The sequence below is a fragment of the Theileria annulata genome, chromosome 1 (assembly GCF_000003225.4).
Source record: "Theileria annulata chromosome 1, complete sequence, *** SEQUENCING IN PROGRESS ***".
In the NCBI taxonomy this organism is placed as follows: domain Eukaryota; phylum Apicomplexa; class Aconoidasida; order Piroplasmida; family Theileriidae; genus Theileria; species Theileria annulata.
In genome coordinates this window covers 2,341,055-2,365,652 of record NC_011129.2, presented here as the reverse complement: position 1 = coordinate 2,365,652, position 24,598 = coordinate 2,341,055, and the positions used below count along the sequence as shown (strand labels likewise).

Below are 24,598 nucleotides of genomic sequence, written 5' to 3'. Positions count from 1 at the left end.
TTTATAAAAGTAATTTGTGAAATTTGAAATATTTTGACCTTTTAAATAATGGATTTTTTAAATTTAATAGGCAAGAATCAGTTTGAAGTAAATTTTTTTCTAAATTTAACGACTCAGAAGTGTGCAGTCTTATATATGAAAAAAAAATCAACGAAAAACTGGACTCTTTGGGTATAGTTCTCGTATTTGGGGTTAATTTTAAGAATTTTGACTAAAATTTTATTGTATTCCATCAAATTTTCCAGTTTACCAGAAAATTCACGAGTCATTCCCTTGGTGATCTCTGATTGTGTAAATGATCTTTTGGGGTTCCTGATTTTTGTATCTAAAAGTAACAAAAGATCATTCCATTCATGTCCTTCTCCAAATATATGTTGAATGCCAAAAGTAAGATTCATTGAATTAGGAGGTAAATTAAAGACTAGACCTTTAAGTCTGGTAATATACTCCAAAGTAAGAATCATAACGCATAAACAAATTGATTCCAACCTTTTGTACTTGTTTATAGACTCTTTAAATTCATTATTCTCGGACATTTTATTCATGTTATCCTTAATTTTGAGAGTACACTTTCCATTTATATTATCAGTGATCAAGTTAGATAGCGATATTTCGGAGCATAAGGATGGTGAAATAGAAAGTTTTGCTTTTAGAAACTGAAACTCATAATTCAAAGATTCTAAAAGTGACATGAATTGGAACTTATAATTGGTTGAGAATAGAGTGAAAAGTGTGTATACTTGAGAGGTCTTAAGAGAGCCTATTAAGTTCCCAGATTCCAAGTGAATCAGAGTATTCTGGAAAAAATTGTTAGCATAACTCTGTCTCGAGTTAATTAGGTATAATATTTTTATAAGTTTTTCTGGTTTTAGTTCCGACAAACAGGATTCTAGTCTATAAATTGACGTATTGATTAAGTCCAATTTAAACGGGTTCGACCTTCTCCTTTCAATATTACCTACTTGAAGGCCTGTTTCAATTGGCTTGAGTTGTCCTGTGTTTACCCCAATCTCAATGCCTTCATTTGAAGAATATTTTACAATTTTAAACAAAGAACATTGCCTAAAATCATGTTATTGAGTGAATAAATGTGTGGTTTGATATTACTTTTTGTGAGTATATCTGGAAATTTGATCATAAATTAGGAGCAAATTTGCTATTTGAAATGGTTTGTGCCCATAGAGCGAGTCAGGTTGTTTTGTTATTAATGAATGGTTCACGTTCTCAAAAAGCTTCAGCCAAATTGAAAATGGTATTAACCTACATTCTCTTGAAAGAGCAATTATTAGATAATAACGCTCATTATCAGTCAAAGTTTTGTTCTCCTCAGACTGAATAATGTACTTCAGAAGACTTTTTTGACCCTTGAAAATTATATTGTTGATCAAGTGGTTTTTGGATACATGTTCCAGTTGGCCATGATCCGAATCTGGATGATAATTGTTCTCAGCTTTATAATGGCAGATCTCCTTCAAAGGTTTCTTAATCCTTGTTAAAAGGTCTAGAATTAATATTAAGTCGTGGTTTGAAAGAAATGAACACTTTGTTACTAAATCTTCTACCATAAATTCACTGATCTTCTGGTAGTCTAATGGATCTTTATTCAGCTAAATTTTGAATATTATGTATGTAAAAGTACCTTCTTTTCATTAAATTCCTTATTTATTAGATTATTCCCTTTAATAATATTTGGGTAGAGGATTTGGTTGTGTAGTTTGCAGCGGAATCTAACTCTTCTTGCAAATGATTTTATCCTGAGCAAGATGTTAAGTCTTTTATTACAGTAGAAGTTTGCGATAGAAGAAATTTGGCCAGTTATACTGGACACATTAGCGTTCATGTGTATCAAATTTGAGTGATTCTATACTCATTCTTTAGTAAATTATAATAAATTGTAAATAACAATAATTCTATCATTTATAGTAAATTTTTTACACAAAAAAATCCCTAATATTTCATATTATATTCAATGTATAGTGCATATAGAATTGTTCTGATCATATTATAACTCAGATATTTTATATTTGATATAAGTCACTTCTCAGTAAAATGTTTTAATATTATAATAATTTGATTTATTTTTAATAATTTTTAAGATGGTTTGATTCAAAATATTCAATATCGCAGTATAAAACTTTATAAATATCTTTGATTTTATCATTTAATAAAAAATCTTACATTTACAATAAAAATAGGCTTTTTTTAATTTTATAAAACATGCCCAGAGCTGAAGTTGGAACCCATAAATGGCTTGCAAACAAGATGAAGTCCAAAGGACTTCAAAAACTGAAGTGGTACTGCCAAATGTGCGAAAAGCAGTGTAGAGATGAGAATGGATTCAAGGTAAAAAATTAGTTTAAGCCATATTAACCTTTATGTTCCTCAAAAATTAACGTTTAGTGTCACCGCCTTTCTGAGGGCCATCAGAGGATGATGCAAGTTTTTTGTCAAAACTCAGGCCGTTTTATGGATGGATTCTCCCGGACCTTTGAAAATGAATTCATGAAACTAATGAGAACAAGGTTTGTTTTAAAATAATTTTCTAGAACTAATAGTTTAACGCTGATGTAGATATTGTAAGACAAAGATATTGGCCAATAGCGTATACCAGGAACTAATTAGTGATAAACAACATGTACACATGAATGCTACTATTTGGGTAACACTCTCCGAGTTTGTTCTATACCTAGGAAGGAGTGGGAAGTGTAAAGTTGAGCACACCCCCAAGGGGTGGTACATAGAGTATATAGATCAGGAAAAACTTAAAAGAGAAGAAGATGAACGTGCGAAGATGAAGCGAGAGATAACGCTTGAGCAAATGCACCAGAGACTTATCCAGAAACTGGTTGATGAAGCCAGAGAAAGTGGTGCCTTTGACCGTGAGGAAGAATACACACCCTTAATGAAAGACCCTGATCAAAAGATTATAATAAACACAAACGTAACTACCACAAACACTGAAGAACCAAACAAAGGAGTCAATGTTTTCAAGCAATTTTATCGCAAAAGTATTACTACACTCTTGTTATATAATAACATATAGTTAACACTTAGCCAACTGATAATCTTATTAATTAGATAAGTCTTCAAATGAGAAACAAGAACCTATAACTTCTAAAACCGAAGGTTCTAAGAGAAAATCGGAACTGGAATCAATAATGGAGTCTAATAAAAGATTTAAAGAGTCTCACTATGACAAAGCGTTAAATAAGAATGGAACTACCCAAGAAACTTGGTTATGCAATGACATATTAGTCAAGATTATTCTCAAAACTCATGAAATGTATAAACAAAAGTTCAAAGTCGTCAAAGTTTCAAAGTAACAATATACACCACTATTAAACATATATTCACTTATGTTAATAATTTTGTAGTAATACTGCAACTTTGGATACTGGGAATGGTACTCTTCAAATCCAGGACAAGTATTTAGAAACAGTATTGCCGGTAAGAATCACATATTGCTATATAGTATTAAATCAATATATTAGAGTGTGAATGGAAGAGTAAAGGTGTTGAGTGGAAGGAATCGAGGTCTTGTTGGGACTCTGATATCAGCTGACCCAGACAATTTAAAGGTAAAAGTGTCAGTTCAAGGTACTTTAGACCCTATTCTTAATTAATTCAGGGAATTTGATGGAACTAACTTACGATGATATTAGTCAATATGTAAAATAACTCCTTAACATCTTTAATTTGTTACTATTCATTACTCGTTGATTTAGGCCCTCTCATAGACTTGAGTAGCTCCATTCGACTATAAAAGTCATTTATACTAAAAGTTACCCCTCCAGATTATCGTTGTATTCGTTTATCCACTCCCTAAGTGTTGTAAATTACGTCAACTAACCTCCTGTGTCTATAGTAGTTAAACTGGCCGATCTTGTTAAAGTATCTAAGGTCCTAATATAATTAATTTATATACACATAATTGTCAAGAGTAATTTATGGAGGTACCTTTCTGAACAAAAATCTCGAGTGAGAAGTGAGATATGGGAACCACTTGGTGACAATTTTGGAGTCAACTCTCTTGTCGTATACTGCATTCCTCAACTCAGAACTCATGCTTTTAGGTACCTAAAGAATTAAAAGTCGTTCATAGTTACAACATAATATTATCGTACCTTTCCAAGTATAAAAATCTTCTGGTAGTATTCGTTCATTGGCATTTCACGTATCTTGTATACCAAGCTATTTCTCCAGGTACACATTATACCAAAATTACCTATTAAATCATCAAGACTTGTTAATTATATGTACTTAAGACTAATTCTGAGGAATTATGTACCAAGAGCGTGATGTTTAATTTGTTTAATTGGACGTCCATAATTTATGATGATGTTGTCGATGTATAATCTGCTTGGATCACCTCCAAACTCTTCATATATCTTCTTTTGCGATTCACTCAGCTAATCAACATATATAAATAATTTGGAATTGTGGGTTGAAATGAATAATAAGTTACTGAGTTGAGAATGCGGTTGGTTTTAATGTTAGGAAATGCGTTTAGCCAGTCAAGGGCGTCTTGAAGGTGTAAGTTTGTAAGCTATCACACAATATTTCAGTTATTTAATACCAGTTTAGAGTATAACTTAAGTCTTTTGAGGCTTATTGGCAAATCCTGGACTTTAAACTCCCACACATTACCAGAATCCTTCGACTTTATCTGAAAACGGTTAAATGGATAAAAAATACTGGAAGTTCTTCACTATCGTAGTTTTTTGGGGTTATGAACTTCCTTCGGTAACGGTTTTTATTTAAACGGTAAATTAACTTTTTTCTCCACCTAACGTATATTACACAGTTATTCCAAATGTTGGATTTTTATTGGTAATTATAGACAGTTATTTGTAGAAAAGTTAGAAACAAACTCCCAGAGTCCTTTTTTTCTATAATAAGGGTTTTTGATTCCACAGGTCTTGTTAGATAGTCCTAAAGTTGAATTGAACAAAAAGTTAGTTACCAGAAAAAAATACGCGAGGGAAGCTGTAGTTCCTTCCTGATGCACAAACGAAATTTGAAAAGTAAGAAAAAAGAATCATGGCATAAATATTACTACAATTAAATTAAATTTGTGCAAAGCATTTGATATTGTTTACCAATATTAAATCAATTTAAAATAAAATAAACTAAAATAACAGGAAGATAAATTAAAAGATTAGATTAGCAAATGTGTAGTTTAGTAAAAGTGAAAACACATTTGGAAGGTCAAGTGGGAATGAAGGGGGATAATATGTTTAGGAACATTTTCTTTTCTCTAGTGTTGCTAAAGCTTACTGGGATACAGTTGCCATTTTCAAGTAAGTGGAAGGCTACAGTTGTGTTATAGTTCATGGAGTTTCCTGTGGTCTGGATCCTGTTAAGCTCCTCTTTGGTGTGTAGAATCTTCTTCACTGAAACAAAGTCGATCTCTCTTACCTATAATTCATTAATCAATAAATTATATAATTTAATAGTATTATTATTAGTATATAACCATGTTTCATTAGTTAACTAGGTATTAGGAATCTATGTGATAATTGGGTAGATGTGTAGAGTTACTTGTTTATCACAGGCGATTCTTACGAGGCTGGTTTCACAATTTACATGTAAAGTACATGATAACTTTGTTCCGTCCTACAGAGAATGTTTAGTAAATATCAGTAAATAAGTACAAAAATAACACAAATAGGTATTAATTAGGGGGTGGAAGAACCCAAAAGAATAGTACCTCGAGTAATACGATGACATCAAGATAGTCCCGGAGTTTCTCCTTAAAATTTTGTTCTAAAAATAAATGATACTGTGCCAAGTGATGAAAATGTGTTAAATGTGTAGAATTACGGGAGGGTAGTAAGACCAAAGAATATACTAACTAGCCTAAGCACTATGATGAATGTATTACCGTCGAGATCCTCGTCAAACGCTTCCTGTTTTGTGTTATTTCCAGAGGCGCAACAGGAGTTGAAGAGTCCGAAAAAATTATTGAAGGAAGTTTTAACTGACATTGTGCAAACGGTAATTTGTTCTTTAAAATGAGCGTGAACTTGTTATTTTGATGTTTACTTTCTATTGAGTGTTTTGCTTAAATTTATAAATCCAGGTCAAACGTACAAGTTGGAATTTCATACACACTTCTGTCTATGAAAAGGGGCTTTTTCCGTCAATTCCAGGTCAGTAATGATGGAAAAAACAAAAATATATCATGTAAAAAAATTAATGGTTCAAAAAATTAATTATTCGTAAATTGAAAGTTCCACGAGAACATCAGCATTTGACATTATGCCCCTATGGGCCTGAAATCCCTACATAAAAATTATTTTATTCAAGTGAATATTTATTTATGAATTTCTTACATGTGTTAGTATTTCAAAGTTAAAGAACAAATTTTTGGCTTCCTGGGAACTTCCGGCGTAAAGAGTTGATACTGCCAGGTTGTTGAGCAAAACCGACTCCTGGGGGCTGAGTGACTTTTTACCCAGCGAAAGCACTGATTTAAACTCCTCAGAAGCACCTTCATAGTCTTTTTCAAACATCTTTAGAAGCCCTCTGTAAGGGGGTTCGGCTCCTTCCTTTCCCAGAATCACCTTCATGTATCGCTCAGATTCTTCCTTATAACCTAGCTAAGCAACTCTGAACTGACTGTATCAGTCTTACCTTTCTATAAATCACTGATAATATCATGTTAGTTGAAACATCTCCTTCATCGTACTTCAAATTTACTTCCTTCAATAACTTTATCGCCTCCTACAAATCCAAATTTTTATTATATATCACTTTATAATATTAACTATATAGCTATATATGGTGTGTGTTAGTATGAACTAAAGATGCTCTTACGTGTGGTCTTAGCAGTGTGAAAAGTACGTCTGATAGGAGCAATCCAGTTTTCATAATCCTCTTGACAGTTACTTCACGTTTTATACACGATTCACTCTCGTCGCCCTTCTCATATTTTGACCCTTGACTCTTCAAGTCATCGTTGAGTTTATGGAATAAATCAAACATTCTAGTGAGGGACTGGAAACTGGAGCCTTTCATATGAGGATAATAAGCATGTATCAAAAATGTACTAAATGGGCATACTGAATCTCTAAACAGAAATTTATACTCATTATATAATCTATGTACTACTTGTATATTATTTTTCTATGTATGTGTAGAGTTTAGAAACTACTTGGTGTAGGAAAATTGAGAATTTAGTTTATCGGTGAAAATCGATTCGATTAGACCAAAGTCTGAATCGACCTCGTTAAAATTCTATAACCATAAGTCAAGTTATAAGAAGTAATGTAATATTACTTATAATAAATGTGTTTATGAAAGAGATGTGTAGAGAATTACTTTGAGGTGTAAATTGTAGTAAATTCTAATGGTCAAGATTGCAATTAGTTTGTTCGGATCATCGTTGAATTGCTAAAAGGGAAAATGAATAAACCAGTGGAAACGAACGTAGAAATTTTCTCTCAATAAATTCACGATTTCATTGTAGTTATTCTCGGAAGAGAGTTTATCTAATTCCGAAACGACATCGACATCCCGGAAATCCGAATCCATTGCAAACCCTGGCTCACCTGAACCAAGGTAATAAATTCTGTGGTTGTGTGTCTAATTTTAAACAAATGGACTGAATGTGTATGAAAAACTAAGGTCTTGAGTTCAATCATGGGGTTTGATATTCTAATAACCGATTCTTAATTGTCGTTGAGTTGAATCAATCTGATTTTACAAAATCATTTTTTTAAAAATCACTATTTGGGTCATCTTCCAGTTTTTGTTATTTTAATTAAACCTTTTTCATTTTAATACACCCATTTCAAATATACATAATCTTCCACTTTTAATAACTCGTATAACCTAATTTTCTTGTTTGTTTGTTTCAGATACTTTTGATTTTTTTCTAATTTTCGTGTTTATTCCCAATTCTAGCAAATTTAGCTATTGATTATGACGCAGTCATTCATTTTATTTCTATGGTTACAAAAAAATTAAATAAATAGTTCTGATATCATAAAATGCCTCCAAGAAAAGGAAGAACAGCTGTCAAAAAAGGTAAATTTAACTATCTAGAACACAATTTCTGCCTAATTATATACCATTTAATCATGTTTATATACTCTAGTGTAGTATTAATACGATAAATTTGTGCTAATTAATGTTCAGTTTCAAAAGTTGAGAATGCTGATAAGTTGAACCCCGATGAGTTGGAGAAAATGGATCTTGATAAGGTTACACAGGATGAGAGTTCTCCCGTGAAATCTCTTGATGCTAACCAGGAGAACCTTAACACTGCCTCTACTTCTGATAACTCCGAACCTAATGTATTCGAAGTTAAACCTCCTTTAAGTACAGAACTCGAAAATCCTGTGGATACCAACGCCGTCTCCAATGATGTTACTTCTGATGAAGTGGATACCAACACCAATACTGTGACTGATACAGTCAATGCCACACCCAATAGTGTTGATAATATGGATAATACTAACACCATGGATAACAACTACAATGTTAACAGTGTTGATACCCTTAACAATGTCAACGGTGTCGATACAGTTGATGAAGTGAATATGGATGTGGATATGGAAGACTATGCTCAAGATTTATCCATGTCCAACATTCCTCCACCTCCTGACTCTGATGGTTACGGTTTTGAGGATCAGATATCAAGTGAGGAAATAGCCGAATGTCTGTCGGAAATAATTGATTCGCTGATGGATTTATCAAAGCAACTCGAAGACCAAGATGATGAGGAAGAAGAAGGTGCAATAAGAGAGGAAGAAGTGCCTTTTGAAAGGGTGCCTGAGGAGGTGAACATGGGGAACGTACTGTTATTCCTTAACCTGCCACCAGAATTTGACACAAAGAGGCTTACTGAAACACTCACAAAGTACCCAACACTTATTTCAAACGTGTCGTTCCTTGATAAGACAAAGCTGAAGGTCTTTTTCACCTCATACAAAGGAGCCCAGGAAACGAAGACGAAACTTGACTCTGTAAAATTGTACAATCGCAGACTTCAGGTAATTTTCGCTCCAGACAAATATACAATAAACGCACCAAAGTATCTAAATATTCCTCTAAACCTCAGCAATAACCGCCATGGAAGTGTCAATCATCACCACAACTTCGTAAACCACCAAAACTACCCCAGCCAGCAGAATCAATTCAGAGGATTTGGATCTAACTCGATTATTCCACCTCCACCATCTGTTCCTTACACAGGACCGCCTCAAGAACGCTTTAAAATCTCATTTAATAGGTATAAGCTCGTGAACACGACGATGTCCCAACTGCTAACCCAGATTTTCAACGAAGGAAACTTTGAGCCGGGAAGCCAGAGTCTCCAATGGGATGATTCCTCAACATTTTACCAGAATCAGCTCAAATTCGACAAGTTGTTTGAAAAGTTCGGCTTAACCACTAGGTACGTCATGGTTGGAAAGCTGAACGACTCAGTATTTGAAAACTCCACGACCGTCCATGATTTCCTCTCAAACTTTACAAACTCATCATACACTTACGAAATTGTAACTTTGCCCTCTTCATATCTATCAACAGTTAGTCACTCAGGTACAAATACTAACAATACTAATGGTGTTGAGAGAGTAGAAAATGATTTTAATGCTAACTCTACCACTAATGTTAATTCGACCGATGATGAGAAGTGGTTATATGTAGTTTTTGATAAGAACAGAGATGGATTGAACTTTTACAATAAAGTTTGTGGCTACGTGTCGGGTGGAAACTCAGAAACCACAAATGGAGAATCGAAACGGAAGTTGTTGGTGAGATACGCATGTCCATTGGGATCTCTAGATAGTTTGTGGATAGGAAATGTGTGTGAGTTTTGTGGGTATTTCAGAAATGAAGATGAAGTTTACTCATTCTTTAACAATCTAGGAAACCTCAAACACTTCAAACTCGTGTACGAGTCAAACTGTATATTCCTTACCTTTCAAAGTAAACAAACCTCAGTGAAGGTGTATAACCTCTTAAACGCACTGTCACCCAGGATGGTCATAAGACTTTTAACCTCAACCAGCTCAAATGGAAGTTCAAATGGATCCTCAAGTCTAGTTGAACGGTTTTGTACCTTGACAACGGACGTCGACAATGATTCAATGGGACTTATGAAGGAAGATTTGGTGTCAGTTGACTTTACGGTGAGTAAGAGTGAGAATAGTTTTGCATTGGGCCAGAAGCTATTGAACGCAATCAAGAGAAGAACAGACTCACAGGAACTCATTGAAAAGCTCTTGAACACAAACGATGTCTCAAGTATTTTGTCAGAAAACTCGATTTCGAATCGTAGAACCCATGGTAGTTATGGCTCCTATGGAAGTTACGCCCCCAGAAGAAGAGAACGCTCTAGATATGACCGAAGACCCTATAGAGATGAATATGGTAGAGAACCATACCGAGAAAAGGATAAAAATAGCCGAGAACATAATAAATATAGACAAAGATACCCAATTTCAAAAGAATCAAGGGTCGACCGCTTCGGAAGAACAATTCGAACCTACGATAAGTCTAGACGTGACGAGCCCTGGAAGTATAATTATCACTCAGGCGACTCGGATAATAATTTACAGGATAAAATGGACCCTGAAGTTAGAAAAAGAAGTAAAGAAAGAGGACGAGATCCCAACTATAATGATACTCCCAAAAATAGTCATCTAAATGAACCATATTTGTCAGATCAACCTGTCTTGGATCAGGTTGAAATGGATATTGACCGATCAGAATCACCATCAACTTCGTCTGTCATTGGTGGGAAATCTGGTAAAAAATTAGACTATTGCCAATTATTGAAAAGAGGCAAGTTCATTTGCAGAGTTGGCTGTGAATTTGTTCGAGGTGACCGAGCACACAAGTTGCCCGAGCTACTCGACGTTAATCAGAGAGCCAACCCTGAACGTTTGAAGAATTACTTGACCAAAAGTGCTGAACTATCACTTTGGAAGCTGTCCGCAGACTGCAAAGAAGATAATCAGAAGTATGATAGTCTCTGTGAATACTTAATTTCGAAAAATAGGGTTGCGCTTGTTCAGCAAGGCCCCTATGAAATTTATATTGTGCCTCCTCAAGAACAATATATTCAAATGCTAAACACTCCAGATTCACAATTCATGTACGCTTATGTTCTCTCTAAATCCTAATTTCCCTCTTCATACTACTCATACTGATATGTATACATGTACACTAACAAGATTGTATAGTATATTGTGTGTACTACCTAGGATAATAATTTACTACATTAAATGGTTTCTAATATCTTGGATTGTTATGGAAAACGGCTTTAAAGAGTGTAATATTCTGAAATTTGGCAATACTTTTTGGTTTACAGCTCTTAAACAGATCTTAAATACATCACAAATTAACCAGTAATATGGTATCCCCATAAATTGTAAAACCACATGATAACAGGATAATCTTGTGCTAAATATATACATATGTACTTGAGTAATCTGTTAGATATATTACATATAGTATTCCTGTGAGTTTAAAGTTGACATAATGTGTTCGACTAGATCCTTGGGAGTCCCAGGAGTTGTAATTAACCGGTTAATCTGGTCGAGACCAGACTGGTAGTTAGCAACAAGTGTCTTGTTTAGCTTATGAACGAACTCAAATTTGACCCCGCTGACCAGCAAGTTCTTCTCGGCAAAGTATCTATTGGTAAATTTAGGGTAATTTGGACTCTTTGAGGGGGATTTTCCAGTGTTGAAGTTGAAATACACCAGACACCACAAACACGGCATATTGTTCTTAAAAGTTAACATCAGCTTTAATACCTTTTCACTTTCAAATACATTTTTCCGTTGATTAGTTTGTCCATTAGCTAGCCCCAAATTGTTGGAATCATTAGTCCATTGCGATAGATAATAGTAATTAGTTGAGAGTTGTGTGAGACTGTGGAACATATTCAAGTTATTGACAAACTTTAGATTTATTTCACGAGCGATTTCCATCACTGTGTTCAACAATTCGACCAGCTGAACGTTTTCAATAACGTCCTCTACAAATTCCTCAATTTTCGAGTTTAGAAATTGGTTATAGTTCTGGACTAGGTCACTCTTAAACCTGTAATATGGTGAGTCTTTATGAATTGGAGAGTATAATATTAACTTCAGCTCCTTTCTCAAGGTAAACACATCAATATATATATTTTCATCCACATTTAAGTTTATAACCGTCTCCAGTGAGTTATTTTTTTCAACGCCATTGTAGACTCCATTACTGGAGCCGTGTGAATTATTAAATAAGTTACAGACAGTTGAGTTGTTGTTTACTTTGTTAGTATATGGACTTAGGTTTAGGTTATTAGAACTTGCAGAACTGGAGCTTGAAATGACAGTTGGGCTAAAGTAATTATTAAACACACCGTTGTTCACCAGTGAGTTGGCGCTACTAGTTGTATTTGAGTTTTGAAAGTACAGAAACAACTTTAGTTCCAAGTCCGGAACAAGTTTAACCGGTTTAAATGGCAAGTGATCTAAAACCCTGAGGTTATCTAGCATCTCTCTAGTTACATATGGAGGCAATTCATCCTTAAACATTGTGTTATTATAATTATTTAAATTTATGGGTTTATCCAGAATGTTATTGGTACTCTTAGGAGTGTTAGTGTTGTTATTAACACCACTAACAATAGTGTTAGGTGGTGAAATTTGATAGGATCGATTAATTTTGCTATAATAGTTGAAGTTAAAAAGGTATAAAATGTTTTGATAAGATTCTTGATAATTAAGTGGTAATACAAAGAACCCCGTTTCATTATATATATCTCTTAGTCTATTCTCCCTAGACAAAAAGGCCTCCTTAACATCTGCTACTTTAATATTAATCTGTGTTTGTTCAATTTTTGACAGAATTTCAGATCTTAATAGTGAAATTCCATCAATTTTGAGCCTTATTGAGTCTCTTTGTAACTTTTCATGATCTCTATAGTTATTATAAAGCGTCAAAAGTCTATTATTCATCTTCATTAATGTGAGAAATCCGTTTCTTGTAAGTTCCAAATTATAATCGTTATTTTCCAGAGCTAAAAAGTCATTTTTCAGCTTCTTCTCCAGGACGTTTAATTTTCTAAGAATTTCCAGGAATTTACTCATAAACTTTTTAGTCCCTGAGTAAACGTTATATTCATGGAGGTTGTCTCCAACTGCTATTTTTATACTTCGTAAACAGCTGAAAACCAAATTAATACAGGAACTCGACATTACTGGCTCCAGGCCATGGCGGCTTTCACTTTCCACTTCAATCTTATCTATTGTATCAACATCACAAGGGGCTTCCTTACTTTGACTCACTTCCTGGTAATCCTTTTGGTCAGATTTACTGCTACCCACTGTATCTGTAGTGTCTTCTGATGAGTCAAATGATTGATTAATCAGATGCTGGTGTTTCTTTAGAAAATCCTGAAACTTAACGTCAAATTCATCTCTCACAACTACATTGTTTGACAAACCATTGAATTGTTGATCGGTTGATTTGGTAGGTTGTGGTTCTGTATCAAATGCATTAGTCTCACGGGCTGAACCAAGGTCATAAGAAGAGTCATCTAAAGAGCCCATTGAGTCTGTGGAAAGCGGTTTAAGATCTACTGAGGTTATAGTTGAGGTAGTGGTAGTGGGATCATGACTGCTAGTAGAAGAGTATGACCTTAGGTCTGAGATATAGTTGTAAACTCGCTCTGAGAAACAGGCATACTTCTCACCTACGTATTTTGAGCCCTTCAAATCTGCCTTCAATCTCTTACATATTTCAGTTATTTTTTGGTTTTTCAAGTACTTTTGTAGCTTTGCATTATCCAATTCATCTTCAGATTCCATGATCAGCCCATTTTCTAGAGGGTTATCGCTACCAAAAGCATTCACCATGTTATCTACATTATTAGTAGTATCAGTACTAGTGTTAACAAAGGCTGAAGATCCTGCTGCATCAAAACTTACGCTTCCTCCATTAATCTCAGCCATAACATTATCAAGTTCCATTTCCACATCCAACTCAGGTTCTCCAACATCAACAACCATACTTTCCTCATCTACAACAATTTCCCTAGTACCATTAATATTGGTAGTATTACTATTATTATTAGTAGTATCAACCTTATCAATGGTATTAGTAGTATCTAGTGACATCTTATTTGAAGTATCGTTTTGGTTCTCAAGTGATAAAACGTAAAAGGATTCATAGCTATCGACGGATTTAAACTCGCTACTCATGACTTCATCAGAACTACTGTTATTAGTGGTATTAGTAGCTTCACGCTTCGGGGAAATAGTGTTCTGTGGCGTTAATCTAAAGTTTGAAGGGTCAAAATCATCAAATTCTTCATAGACAGAAGAATCACTGGTTATAGATTCAACATCACAAATGTTATTATCCTCTAAAAACTCTTTATCATTATTTAGGTTATTTTCAGGGCTTCCAGAGTTGGATGAGGGCGGAGATTCTGAAACATCGAACGTTTCAACCACCTGATTCATTCTGGGAAGCGAGATTTTACTTTATTCAAAATTAAGTTAAAAACAGAAAAATGTGTAATCAAATTTAATTTACAAATATTTTACTCACTCAAATGATATAAATAAAAATGTAATGAAACGAAACAAGAGTACAAAATAAGGTGTTACCACTTGTGATGTTACCACAATATATCATTTTCCTAAGATTTATAAAATTTAAACCCCAAAATCAAAATTTTTAATTAATTAATTTTTAAATGGGAATTCAAATATAGATGGTAAATTTTACGATAAATGTGTATAATATATTAAGAAAACAATTGTATAGAACATTACGACCGATTAGTCAGATTCTTTCAATTTATTCACATGTTTTCATTTTTATTCCTGGGGAAAAGACCAAATATTTGTTCAAATAATTTCTCTTGGAATTCAGGGAGCAGGGAAGAATCCAGTTCTTCTACGTTCACACTCATAAATATTCCCCTTTTATAAATCCTTGCTAAAATTATCATTTTAAAACTCGTTAAAATACCTAATGTGTTTGCGATTTCAGATGATATAGAATCCAGGTCTCCCAAAAGAGTTGTTCCGGAGCAATTTCCATCCTACCAAAATTTATTAAAACCAGCCCAAATAGGTCATATACTTCTTTTAATATAGAATATTATAACATACCTTAATATTTTTGAGAGGAAAAGAGCAATGGAGATCTTTACAGGTGTAGTTGTTATCTCCTACCCAGAAGTAAGTAATTTTTGTGAAAACAACTGCGATAAAGTTTAAATTTATATTAGAAACGGAGAATTGTCTCCTGAAGATTTCCATTAAATAATATTTTACAACTTCTTTCGACTGTGTGGCATTATCTCCCCGTAATTTTATTAAAACAATAAAACTATGAAATGTAAAACTAGTTTTTAAACACTCCTTTTAAATAATATTTATATAAATGTATATTATTCAATTTATTATAAAATGTGTTGATGATTCCATTTTTTACAATTTACTTTGTTTTCTCTCTTGTTATAATAAAATTTAGACCTTCTTTCCAATATATCGGAAACACATCCTTTTTAAAATCATCCTATATCTTATACACCCCTAAAGATGGGTTATTTTTATCAAATTTCAAAACCAATAAATTTGCTCTTGGTTCCAATCCGAATGAGCCTGAGTTTAAGATTTTTAAATACTATGAACACATTCCTGTTTTACTGAAAGAATCAATGGAATACCTTATAACTGACCCCAAAGGGTTATATTTGGACGTAACTTTAGGATACGGGGGCCATACTGAGGAGATACTCAGACGTATTAATCCCAATGTATTTATAATACAATATTAATGCATTTAGGGTAGACTAATATCAATTGATAGGGATCCAGAATCTGTTTATTTCAACAGAAATAGACTAAAGACTTACATTGATGACTCTAGGTTATCTGTAGAACTTGGAAAATTTTCTGGCATAATAGATCTTTTGAAGTCACTTAAATTACCTAATGAGGGATATACAGGGTTCTTTTTATCAATTCCATTATTCAAACTAGTTATATCACTCTCCAACTTTGTTATATATAAAGGTGTGTAGGATAATTGCTGACTTGGGACTCTCTACACACCAGCTTGAAAACTCAATAAGGGGATTTAGTTACATGAAAAACGGACCACTGGACATGAGAATGTCAAGTCCTCTTAACGATCCTTTTAATCCTAATTTTAAAATCGATGTCAAATCCTCTGAAAATACAGCCTACCAGGTACTTCGAACTCCACTATCATCTTTCTAATTTATTATTAGTTGGTCAACAAATCTGATGAATCTACACTAAGGAAGATTTTCAAAGAGTTTGGACAAGAGCCTAGAGCTGCATCAATTGCCAAAAAAATTGTTGAAGTAATACTTTTAATCTTTTTTATTTATTTGGTATTTTGGTTAACCATTTGTAGAAACGTCGGATTCTAGGAGAAATCGACACTACTGATAAACTTAAGAGTGTGGTGATGGACTCCTTACCAATGTTCCACAGGAGCAAAATGAGGACGTTATCTCGCATATTTCAGGTTACTCATATACTTTTACAAGTTATATATGCGGCAATTTAAAGAAATCTAGGCGCTGAGAATAAAAGTGAACGATGAATTAAACGAACTGAGCTCTTTTCTCAACATGATTCCTCACCTCCTTAAGTACAACGGGAGGTTTGTGTGCATAACCTACCACGCGCTGGAAGATCGTCTGGTCAAGAACTCCTTCATAAACCTACGGAACCTCAAAACTTCGACAGTCAAGTTTAATATTTTAACCAAAGTATGTTTTGAACTGATTATTAACTCTTAGAAATGTATATTACCAACCAGAGAGGAAGTTGAATCAAACATAAAGTAAATTACCTATCGGATTCATATTATTTAGGTCCAGAACGGCCAAATTAAGATGTATAGAAAAAGTTAAAAAATAATTCAAATATTAATACTACACTATTATATATCATATAGTTGAAGAACATTGTAAAAAGTTATGCGATTCTATATATAAGATGTACTCCAGAGTCAGTTTCAACCAGGTCACTAATCTCATTAACCTCAAGTTTAAATGAGGCTTCCGTAAAGGGTTTTTGCATGGTGTTTCTATCGAAAAAGCCTAAATCTCCCCCTTTTCTTGCGCTTGAACACTCAGATTTGGCAGTTGCAAGTCTCCTAAATTCTTGGTCCAGATTATCAGATTTCCTCAGCATTTCCAAATAACCTTTCATCTCACTTACAGCCTCTTCTTTCGTTCTTGTTACTGCCATTCCAGTATTCCTATTCACTGGATTCCTAGATCCAGTGTGCTTTAGTAGCAAGTGGGCACATCTAACCTTGTCCATTGCAAATATAATTGTATTAATTATTCTACAGATAATATAATAATATTTGTTTGGTATTAAAGTTATCTTCTACAAGGAGCCTGTTTTTTTGCTCGGACTCTTCCAGCGTATCCTGATTTTGATTTCATATAATCAGTTCCGTTTAAAAGCCTCCTTCTTCGATTTGACAAAAATCTTAAGCTAGTATTATTCCACAAAAAATTTAGAAAATTCCGAATCATTACATGTTAAAAATATTTTTTAGTAGCTGCTAATATGAGGCCATTTACCAATAAAATAAAGTATTTTTAGCCTTTTCACCAACACATCGGGTTGTTTTAATAAATATTGTTTTGTATATATTTAATGGTACCAGAAGATACCTCATCGGATTTCTACCTATTTGACAGACTGTTTAACAGGACCTTCTCAGAGTACTGGAGTTTATTCTGGCAGGATTATGACTTCAACAAGTTCAATTCTATCAGAAAAGAACTAAACGAGTGTCTAGATTTCTTACAAACCCACTCACTTCCACAATACTTTCAACAGCATTCTGGTAATTTACTAAATAATTATATTTGAGTTAGTATTCTAGTTAACAAAGTTGTAGAATCTCCAAAAGACCATGATACTAGTGATGAGCCTGAATTTCAGAGAAATATAGAAAAGGAAAGATTGAAAAAACTTCGAGTTGCTGATGAATTACAACAGTCGTTTGAACTTCTGAACATAGGCTGTATTCACTTTGACCTAATTTCTAAAAATGAACAGTTTGAAGATGTGCATACTGAAAACCTAAAATATCTTATGCTTCCATATTTAAGTGCTCATGTATTATTCGAGAGGCCTAATATGGAAAATAGATTCTCTATATTAAAAAAAGTCCAGGTATTACTCTACTTCACTATAAATTTCTCTACTAGTCACTACATTCACTAATAATGAGATTAGATTTATTTATTTGAGTTTATGAACACGTTATCACAAATGGATATTTTAAGGCCCGAGGAGCTCCAGTTATGGGAAACTAAATTTGGCAAATCCTCAGAACGCTCTGGAATGGGAGTTGGCGGGAGAAGTAATGAAGACGGTAGAAGTATGAGGATAAATCAAGCATCATTTGAACGTGACTTGAAGAAGTCATTAACTGAAATATTTTTGTCATCGGGGTCAATTGAGAATTTTATAAGATTCGTTAGTTTCTTATAGTTAATTCCATGTAGAGGTCACTGGAGGACTCTGATAGGGAAGAGTTTTATCGCAACACCTTGCTTAGTATCTTGAGGTTATTTTCAATACAATCTCTTAACCACCTGAACTCTATTGAAATGGAACTTCCCTTTGTTGAAAGGAGAGAATTGAACAAACTCGCCTTTTCAAATGGTACCACAACCTCTAAATACAAATAATTATTTAGAACCTAAAAATGATGTTACCACTTCCTCTTCTAAGCCATGGTTTTTACATATTGACACTAATTCACAGGTTTTATTTCACATATCTATCTTTACTATGTTATACACTTTCATAATATTTCTTTGTAAATTTGTTTAGCTGGACCCTACTCTAGTTCGATCATTATACAAAAGAATGGTTTTCCTTCCAGGCCACAGTAAGTTTTCTTTTCTATAAATTGTTAGACTTACCCACAATTTCTCTGGATGAGTGCGCTCGTATTGAGATGGAGATGGACGTGTAAGTTACCACTTTAATGAAATTCTCAGCAAAACTATCGGTGTAAAGAATCGTCCTAAAAAGAGGAAGAGCTCTTCTTTTGACAACTCTGAAGAGGTTTTCTGTTTTTTTAATTTTATTCTTAGGAGTCTGAGAAATCCAGCGTCTGCACTGACGAGGAAAGGAACTGGGATGACTGGAAAGACGATCATCCAAAGGGTCAGGGGAACAAGGACGTAAACATTGGATAATTGATCATAAAATATTTAACACAAATTATTAATTTTGTGTATTATATTATCTATACTCTTATTTTCATTTTATCCCATGCTGCAATGATCGGTATTTTTTTACCTCCACTTTTCCGGTTCGCAGTCCTAACTCATTATTATCAAAATCTAAGCTATAATTTATTCTAGCAAACTATGGAATTTATTACCTAGCTTCGTTTTCTATCCTTATCATTGTTAAAAGGTTTTGTAACTTATCGTCGCCAGGATATTTCTATATTTTTTAATTAGATTTTGAGGATGTTGGTGTAATATATAGATAATAGTATTAATTAATAGTATATATAAGTGATATTTAAAAATACGTTGGAGAAATGTGTTAGAATTAATCTTTTGGCCTTAATTTCGGCAGCGAATCGACCTGCCATATCGGGTGTTGAGTGTCCGAAGCTGGCAATTATACTGTTATGGAGAGCAGTCCAATTAAAATAACCTAGTGAAATGTTATATACTATTAAAATATGTAAATGGATAATTAATGAGAGTGGAAAATACTCTGAGAAACGTCGAAGGGTATGTTAAGCTGTAAAATGTCATTCCAATAATTGAATATATCATTTGAAATGGTGTTTAAATACTTGAGAACGTTCACTGTATACTTTTCATTATAGAGGTTAGTGATGTCGAACTTTTCATAGGCTCTGTTAATTGAATTAAAGTCCGGTATTATATCTGAGAACAGGATTTTCTTCGAGGATGTTTCTATTACTTTGAACAAGTCCAGTGAGGGCATTACCTTGGATAGTTTTTCCATAAGTCTACACCTACTCTGGAGTCTCTTCACAGAGTTCTCATAGTTACTAAGCTCATTTAACGCGTTAAGTCTATCCATAAACACAAACACATTGTTCAACCATTTATCTTTCAACTCTTTGTCTATCTCTCTCTTGGTTTTATTTACTCTATTCCCCGTTGAAACTGAGGTATCACCTGTATTACTATTATGGTTGGAATTGGCAGTAATGTTTGGAACCCTAAACGGATTCAAGTTAGAGATGAAATTCTTGAAAACATTAAGCTTATGGAGCAGATAATACCGTTCACACTTAACGAATGATGACACTGCTGAAAGTGTAAAGTTAAAACAACACAGTTTGGTTTCAATGTTTGACAGGAACTTACAAAGCCCATGAATAGAGCCTTGCGGTAATATTAACCCATAATTATCCTTAAAAAGGTCAAGTAAGATTCCACTGACTAGTGACGTTGAGGAACTTAGTGTTGCTTCGTGTATTAACAAGTCTGCATCACTTGCTATTTTCTTCATCTTACTACTCTCTGAGGTATCTTGGCATATTGCAATTTTCTTTACCTTTTGATTTCTTTGTGTCAACAAACTTATCTCAGAATCACTTGGTGGTTGAATTATATTATTTCTTTTGAATGACTTTTCTTTTTGTTGTATAACGTAACCGACTGTTGGCATAGTATGTTCCAGCTCTGCTGCCAAAACCTCAATATCATTGTCTTCATAGACTTTATAATATCCATCCTTATTTATGTATATATCTCCTACTGCTCCAACGCTATCACCAGTACCAGTGTTAACAATATTATCAGTGATATTAATCGTATTCGTCGATTGGATAGGGGGTTGTGTTGGAATGAGTTCATGTACCACGAAAAGGTTATGATTATTTGACATCGCTGATGTATTTTGGTGTATTGAGTTTATCAGTTTCTTGGAACCTGGTGGGCCGTAGATTTCCAACGGATTTTGACGTTCCCTTAGGTACAAAAATGAGAACACACCATAACAGTGATCGCCGTGTAAATGTGTTAGGAATATACGATCTACGTTCAATGGGTCTAGTCCTATGTTTTCAAGTCCATTTTTAGTACCTTCTCCACAATCGAACAACCATATCTTACTACCGAATGAATTTCTTCTATTAGTTATTCTCGTTTTAAGGTTTTGATCTGTACCATTCATTGTTCTATTATTATCATTTGACTGGTATGGATCATAAATCCTTTGAAATGCCATTGTCGAAGTCAATCTCGTGGTTGTTGGCTGTCTAGATCCAGATCCGACGAAGTGGATAATCCAATTTCCATTTTCGTTAAATTTATATAGATCTTTTCTACTGATTTGGTGTACGTTCTTTAAGCTTTGGGGTGAAATATGGGAATGGTTCAATTGTTTCAACAAACACCTTAAATCTATCTTCTCATATTTAATTATTTCATCTACATTTTCTTGTTTTTCCTCCTTTACATTATCTTGACTTCGTTCCAATTCATTATTTAGTGTATTATCACTAGAGTCTTTAAGTTTTAAAAGTTTAATTACTGATTTTACCCTACTTAAGGCTCGGACGACTCTACTTTTAAACTTGGCATACGAAATTTTTAGTCGTAAAATTCTCTGCTTTAATGTCTTTAAGAGTCTATATTCTATATATTCTGATAGAATCGGCTCTATTATCTTATTTATGGTAGAGAAAAGTTTATTTTTTAAAAAATGGAAATGAGTCATTCGTGATCTATAGATATCAAACTCACCGAGTTCTACATTATCCTTTAGCTTATTGTACACATAGTGCGTTGAAAATAATAGTTTTGACCTTTCGTCAAATAGTTCTGACAGTATATCATCATCTGTGTTTGTAATAGTTTCCACTAGAGAGTTGAACTGTTCCTTCACGATTTGATCTATTTTCTCGATTAATTTTCCGAATCTTATGAACTGGTCTGACGTCCAGTTACACTCTCTTATTCCATCTCGTGATTGTGAATGCCAGACGTTCCAGTGTAACAGGTGAACAAAGTTCTTAATCTCCTCCAACAGGCCGTGCTTGGCTAGGTAAATTTCCGAGGACTTAACGTAGTTCTGCAGTCGAGTGTAGATAGTGTCTTTAGATCTTCTTTTCAAAAGCTTATCTGATGGGCTTATCACTTGTTCCTTCCTATCTACTGTCTTTCTAAACACTGAATAATCATCTGATATGAAATTCAGGTTCTTATCTCCCGAAAACTCATAAAGATCCTTCACGTTATCATTATAGACTATCAACTCATCTAACAAAGACTCCTTATCCAATATTTCATGTCTTATAGGGCTGCTTTTTATTGACCCCTTATCAACTATGGATTTTAATACTGCGTTTGCTGTGCCTACTGGTTGTTCCTTGGGTTTAGCGCCTGAATCAACCAAATTTACTGGAGGTTTTTGGGATTCTACCAGGATTCCTCGATCTTTTGAGTGAATAGTTTGTTTTTTATAAGAATTAAAATCATTTAGTTTAATTTTTTTAGCTTTATTTTCCAAAAAGCCACTTTGAGTTGTGTTATTGTACAAATTATAATATGCGACGAAACATGTGACATTTGAGGGTCTTGTATGCGATAAATATTGAGAAATCAAAATGCATTTTTTTAAATTTGAAATGATGGAGAAATGTATGAGAAATATTAAAATATTTTTCATAGGTATTTTTAAAATTCCCGTAAATTATTCAATATAATCTACACATCTTGGTAAAAAAACAAGAATTAAAAAATTTATTAATTTACATCTCAAATACATATAATTTAGCCATGGATATGGGTTTGATTTTACACAATAGCGGTTATGGTGTAAAGTAGTATCATATTAAATTCTTTTAATTATTCCATATTTCACGATTAATCCCCAAATGCCGCAGAATGTCTGAAATGCTATCGACGTCAAAGTTAGTTTTTCCTCCTCCATAGGTCCGAAAATCTACACATTAAATTAATATTCAAACATACCAATACAAATAGATTCAGCAGTGTAAAATTCTTTGAATTCTCTAATTTTTTCGTTTTCCTATTGAACCTAATACACATTTAACTCATTTTATTTTTTAAAAGTCCTTAAAAGGTTAGTAGGGAATACCTTGGAACTCTATGCCTTGGACATGGTATAAAACGAAATAACTGAAGACCATTTTCCATACATTTAATACCTGTGGTATTGATAGAAAAAAGTTAATTAGTTGTGGCAGAAAGAGAAAAGGTGTTAATTCATACATATTACTCATTATTAATACAACAGCAAAAAACGTCCCCTAACCAAAAATAACTCCTTTAAAAAGTAATGTACAAATTTATATAAGTTCTTACAGAGAATAGAGCATAAACATTCCCTACAAATAACTTTGCTGGGTACCAGTTGAAACAAATCAATGCTATATTTATCGCTATAAATGGCATTGTGAGATACAGCACATATATTTTCTGAATAATTTCATTTATATAAAGTGAAACCTCTTCCAAATTTACTCCAAATCCTCCATATTTTACACAACTTTTATATATATCCTAATCACAACTTTTATGGATTGTATTTACCAGTGAATTTGAAATTAGAACGAAAAGTGACATAACAAGAGACTGGCCCAGCTCTAGTCCGTTAATCCCTGTACACATATATATGTGAGTAAAGAGTACCGGCGTATATATTTATAGAATTTGGACAAAACATAGTTACAATTGCGATGTAAAAACAAGTGAATAATCTAACATGTGACTCATTATTAATTTGCTTTGGTAAATATTCTAAAAGGCCAATTTTTGTTCCATGGTATGATAAACAGAATGGCAAAGATGCTAAAAGACAGTGTAAAACATTATTTCATACCTAAAGCAGAGCATACAATTTTACTAAACCAGCCAAGTGACAACACGTCATCTATTAATCCCTAATAATTATCAAATCTTATTTGAAATACCAGCAAAGTCATTAATACTATAGTAACAAACCCAGAAATAAACTGAACGTCCTACACATTATATTATTTGATATATATAGATTACTTTTCCAGATTTATCTCCAAGTATTAATTGAACAAAAATCATCGACAATATGTATAAAACGCAACCAAGTATTGCTCCTGGCTCAGGAACCATTTCATTGTCATCGTTGTTAATATTAGGGCTAACTAGTCCTATACATTGTCAAGTGTGTAAGGGTAAGATACCTCTAAGTTTCAAAAGTTTTATTAGAAAAAAGGTTCCAAAATAGGTCAAAAATGCTAATGCTACAACAAACAATTGAAAATAAACAAAGTGATAGAAGTTAGAACGGTCATTCTTTAATGAATAGGTTGAAAACAGAGACGATAGGCCGAAAATTATGGGAAATACGGTCAAAAAGCTCAAGGAAGGCTCACAAATGGAGAAACATCTTCTTCTTAACTTAGATATCATTAATGAAACTCACAGACCAAACACACCAATATTATATTTGGATGAAAATATTCATTTGATCATGAATTTACTCAAATATTACCTTAAATTTGGAATAATTCAATTACACAGTAGAAATCACATGTACAAAAATATATAGTTATTAGAAATAAT

The 24,598-nt window shown here is 33.4% G+C and overlaps 13 protein-coding genes across 13 annotated transcripts, besides 19 other annotated features; 4 read left to right on the top strand and 9 right to left on the bottom strand.

The window, feature by feature from the left end:
- Nucleotides 1-113: 113 nt before the first annotated feature.
- TA18900 (uncharacterized protein) lies at nucleotides 114-1,840 on the bottom strand (the record flags this gene model as incomplete). The annotated part of the gene is made up of 3 exons (XM_949511.1): nucleotides 114-1,062; nucleotides 1,108-1,607; nucleotides 1,640-1,840. The coding sequence occupies 3 exons, from the start codon at nucleotides 1,838-1,840 to the stop codon at nucleotides 114-116; spliced, it is 1,650 nt and encodes a 549-aa protein (XP_954604.1).
- A 377-nt stretch (nucleotides 1,841-2,217) lies between these two features.
- Nucleotides 2,218-3,912, top strand: TA18905 (uncharacterized protein; the record flags this gene model as incomplete). The annotated part of the gene is made up of 9 exons (XM_949510.1): nucleotides 2,218-2,343; nucleotides 2,401-2,522; nucleotides 2,572-3,008; nucleotides 3,079-3,319; nucleotides 3,375-3,447; nucleotides 3,492-3,597; nucleotides 3,629-3,669; nucleotides 3,783-3,831; nucleotides 3,869-3,912. The coding sequence occupies 9 exons, from the start codon at nucleotides 2,218-2,220 to the stop codon at nucleotides 3,910-3,912; spliced, it is 1,239 nt and encodes a 412-aa protein (XP_954603.1).
- A 33-nt stretch (nucleotides 3,913-3,945) lies between these two features.
- On the bottom strand, nucleotides 3,946-5,042 carry TA18910 (uncharacterized protein; the record flags this gene model as incomplete). The annotated part of the gene is made up of 8 exons (XM_949509.1): nucleotides 3,946-4,077; nucleotides 4,125-4,225; nucleotides 4,289-4,409; nucleotides 4,466-4,546; nucleotides 4,577-4,666; nucleotides 4,696-4,786; nucleotides 4,872-4,932; nucleotides 4,964-5,042. 8 exons carry the CDS (start codon nucleotides 5,040-5,042, stop codon nucleotides 3,946-3,948), a joined length of 756 nt encoding a protein of 251 aa, XP_954602.1.
- A 466-nt stretch (nucleotides 5,043-5,508) lies between these two features.
- On the bottom strand, nucleotides 5,509-5,987 carry TA18915 (uncharacterized protein; the record flags this gene model as incomplete). The annotated part of the gene is made up of 3 exons (XM_949508.1): nucleotides 5,509-5,616; nucleotides 5,696-5,766; nucleotides 5,852-5,987. 3 exons carry the CDS (start codon nucleotides 5,985-5,987, stop codon nucleotides 5,509-5,511), a joined length of 315 nt encoding a protein of 104 aa, XP_954601.1.
- Nucleotides 5,988-6,215: 228 nt separating this feature from the next.
- Nucleotides 6,216-7,536, bottom strand: TA18920 (uncharacterized protein; the record flags this gene model as incomplete). Its single annotated transcript, XM_949507.1, has 7 exons — nucleotides 6,216-6,284; nucleotides 6,336-6,602; nucleotides 6,637-6,726; nucleotides 6,820-7,072; nucleotides 7,157-7,239; nucleotides 7,324-7,395; nucleotides 7,432-7,536. The coding sequence occupies 7 exons, from the start codon at nucleotides 7,534-7,536 to the stop codon at nucleotides 6,216-6,218; spliced, it is 939 nt and encodes a 312-aa protein (XP_954600.1).
- Nucleotides 7,537-7,994: 458 nt separating this feature from the next.
- Nucleotides 7,995-11,138, top strand: TA18925 (uncharacterized protein; the record flags this gene model as incomplete). Its single annotated transcript, XM_949506.1, has 2 exons — nucleotides 7,995-8,031; nucleotides 8,143-11,138. The coding sequence occupies 2 exons, from the start codon at nucleotides 7,995-7,997 to the stop codon at nucleotides 11,136-11,138; spliced, it is 3,033 nt and encodes a 1,010-aa protein (XP_954599.1).
- A 321-nt stretch (nucleotides 11,139-11,459) lies between these two features.
- Nucleotides 11,460-14,471, bottom strand: TA18930 (uncharacterized protein; the record flags this gene model as incomplete). Its single annotated transcript, XM_949505.1, has 1 exon — nucleotides 11,460-14,471. One exon carries the CDS (start codon nucleotides 14,469-14,471, stop codon nucleotides 11,460-11,462), a length of 3,012 nt encoding a protein of 1,003 aa, XP_954598.1.
- A 344-nt stretch (nucleotides 14,472-14,815) lies between these two features.
- On the bottom strand, nucleotides 14,816-15,278 carry TA18935 (uncharacterized protein; the record flags this gene model as incomplete). The annotated part of the gene is made up of 2 exons (XM_949504.1): nucleotides 14,816-15,058; nucleotides 15,129-15,278. 2 exons carry the CDS (start codon nucleotides 15,276-15,278, stop codon nucleotides 14,816-14,818), a joined length of 393 nt encoding a protein of 130 aa, XP_954597.1.
- Nucleotides 14,942-15,001: a sequence feature (2 probable transmembrane helices predicted for TA18935 by TMHMM2.0 at aa 13-30 and 70-89).
- Nucleotides 15,189-15,242: a sequence feature (2 probable transmembrane helices predicted for TA18935 by TMHMM2.0 at aa 13-30 and 70-89).
- Nucleotides 15,279-15,436: 158 nt separating the features above from the next.
- Nucleotides 15,437-16,916, top strand: TA18940 (s-adenosyl-methyltransferase, putative; the record flags this gene model as incomplete). The annotated part of the gene is made up of 8 exons (XM_949503.1): nucleotides 15,437-15,778; nucleotides 15,809-15,972; nucleotides 16,046-16,214; nucleotides 16,256-16,351; nucleotides 16,405-16,518; nucleotides 16,571-16,765; nucleotides 16,796-16,839; nucleotides 16,871-16,916. 8 exons carry the CDS (start codon nucleotides 15,437-15,439, stop codon nucleotides 16,914-16,916), a joined length of 1,170 nt encoding a protein of 389 aa, XP_954596.1.
- A 57-nt stretch (nucleotides 16,917-16,973) lies between these two features.
- TA18945 (peptidylprolyl isomerase, putative) lies at nucleotides 16,974-17,545 on the bottom strand (the record flags this gene model as incomplete). The annotated part of the gene is made up of 2 exons (XM_949502.1): nucleotides 16,974-17,349; nucleotides 17,493-17,545. The coding sequence occupies 2 exons, from the start codon at nucleotides 17,543-17,545 to the stop codon at nucleotides 16,974-16,976; spliced, it is 429 nt and encodes a 142-aa protein (XP_954595.1).
- Nucleotides 17,546-17,669: 124 nt separating this feature from the next.
- TA18955 (uncharacterized protein) lies at nucleotides 17,670-19,231 on the top strand (the record flags this gene model as incomplete). Its single annotated transcript, XM_949501.1, has 9 exons — nucleotides 17,670-17,862; nucleotides 17,890-18,194; nucleotides 18,258-18,500; nucleotides 18,530-18,689; nucleotides 18,724-18,791; nucleotides 18,861-18,918; nucleotides 18,947-19,001; nucleotides 19,031-19,097; nucleotides 19,127-19,231. The coding sequence occupies 9 exons, from the start codon at nucleotides 17,670-17,672 to the stop codon at nucleotides 19,229-19,231; spliced, it is 1,254 nt and encodes a 417-aa protein (XP_954594.1).
- A 184-nt stretch (nucleotides 19,232-19,415) lies between these two features.
- On the bottom strand, nucleotides 19,416-22,700 carry TA18960 (uncharacterized protein; the record flags this gene model as incomplete). The annotated part of the gene is made up of 3 exons (XM_949500.1): nucleotides 19,416-19,484; nucleotides 19,576-19,721; nucleotides 19,766-22,700. The coding sequence occupies 3 exons, from the start codon at nucleotides 22,698-22,700 to the stop codon at nucleotides 19,416-19,418; spliced, it is 3,150 nt and encodes a 1,049-aa protein (XP_954593.1).
- A 165-nt stretch (nucleotides 22,701-22,865) lies between these two features.
- Nucleotides 22,866-24,445, bottom strand: TA18965 (udp-N-acetylglucosamine--dolichyl-phosphate n-acetylglucosaminephosphotransferase, putative; the record flags this gene model as incomplete). The annotated part of the gene is made up of 12 exons (XM_949499.1): nucleotides 22,866-22,976; nucleotides 23,006-23,063; nucleotides 23,133-23,173; nucleotides 23,203-23,304; nucleotides 23,360-23,473; nucleotides 23,504-23,557; nucleotides 23,588-23,655; nucleotides 23,687-23,845; nucleotides 23,877-23,937; nucleotides 23,968-24,018; nucleotides 24,053-24,183; nucleotides 24,217-24,445. 12 exons carry the CDS (start codon nucleotides 24,443-24,445, stop codon nucleotides 22,866-22,868), a joined length of 1,179 nt encoding a protein of 392 aa, XP_954592.1.
- Nucleotides 22,878-22,946: a sequence feature (10 probable transmembrane helices predicted for TA18965 by TMHMM2.0 at aa 16-38, 48-70, 91-113, 128-150, 190-212, 253-275, 280-299, 309-328, 348-362 and 367-389).
- Nucleotides 22,959-22,976: a sequence feature (10 probable transmembrane helices predicted for TA18965 by TMHMM2.0 at aa 16-38, 48-70, 91-113, 128-150, 190-212, 253-275, 280-299, 309-328, 348-362 and 367-389).
- Nucleotides 23,006-23,032: a sequence feature (10 probable transmembrane helices predicted for TA18965 by TMHMM2.0 at aa 16-38, 48-70, 91-113, 128-150, 190-212, 253-275, 280-299, 309-328, 348-362 and 367-389).
- Nucleotides 23,159-23,173: a sequence feature (10 probable transmembrane helices predicted for TA18965 by TMHMM2.0 at aa 16-38, 48-70, 91-113, 128-150, 190-212, 253-275, 280-299, 309-328, 348-362 and 367-389).
- Nucleotides 23,203-23,247: a sequence feature (10 probable transmembrane helices predicted for TA18965 by TMHMM2.0 at aa 16-38, 48-70, 91-113, 128-150, 190-212, 253-275, 280-299, 309-328, 348-362 and 367-389).
- Nucleotides 23,275-23,304: a sequence feature (10 probable transmembrane helices predicted for TA18965 by TMHMM2.0 at aa 16-38, 48-70, 91-113, 128-150, 190-212, 253-275, 280-299, 309-328, 348-362 and 367-389).
- Nucleotides 23,333-23,338: a sequence feature (GPI-Anchor Signal predicted for TA18965 by DGPI v2.04 with cleavage site probability 0.12900001 near 370).
- Nucleotides 23,360-23,389: a sequence feature (10 probable transmembrane helices predicted for TA18965 by TMHMM2.0 at aa 16-38, 48-70, 91-113, 128-150, 190-212, 253-275, 280-299, 309-328, 348-362 and 367-389).
- Nucleotides 23,402-23,470: a sequence feature (10 probable transmembrane helices predicted for TA18965 by TMHMM2.0 at aa 16-38, 48-70, 91-113, 128-150, 190-212, 253-275, 280-299, 309-328, 348-362 and 367-389).
- Nucleotides 23,651-23,655: a sequence feature (10 probable transmembrane helices predicted for TA18965 by TMHMM2.0 at aa 16-38, 48-70, 91-113, 128-150, 190-212, 253-275, 280-299, 309-328, 348-362 and 367-389).
- Nucleotides 23,687-23,750: a sequence feature (10 probable transmembrane helices predicted for TA18965 by TMHMM2.0 at aa 16-38, 48-70, 91-113, 128-150, 190-212, 253-275, 280-299, 309-328, 348-362 and 367-389).
- Nucleotides 23,899-23,937: a sequence feature (10 probable transmembrane helices predicted for TA18965 by TMHMM2.0 at aa 16-38, 48-70, 91-113, 128-150, 190-212, 253-275, 280-299, 309-328, 348-362 and 367-389).
- Nucleotides 23,968-23,997: a sequence feature (10 probable transmembrane helices predicted for TA18965 by TMHMM2.0 at aa 16-38, 48-70, 91-113, 128-150, 190-212, 253-275, 280-299, 309-328, 348-362 and 367-389).
- Nucleotides 24,074-24,142: a sequence feature (10 probable transmembrane helices predicted for TA18965 by TMHMM2.0 at aa 16-38, 48-70, 91-113, 128-150, 190-212, 253-275, 280-299, 309-328, 348-362 and 367-389).
- Nucleotides 24,236-24,304: a sequence feature (10 probable transmembrane helices predicted for TA18965 by TMHMM2.0 at aa 16-38, 48-70, 91-113, 128-150, 190-212, 253-275, 280-299, 309-328, 348-362 and 367-389).
- Nucleotides 24,332-24,400: a sequence feature (10 probable transmembrane helices predicted for TA18965 by TMHMM2.0 at aa 16-38, 48-70, 91-113, 128-150, 190-212, 253-275, 280-299, 309-328, 348-362 and 367-389).
- Nucleotides 24,350-24,445: a sequence feature (Signal anchor predicted for TA18965 by SignalP 2.0 HMM (Signal peptide probability 0.010, signal anchor probability 0.988) with cleavage site probability 0.004 between residues 32 and 33).
- Nucleotides 24,446-24,598: the final 153 nt, after the last annotated feature.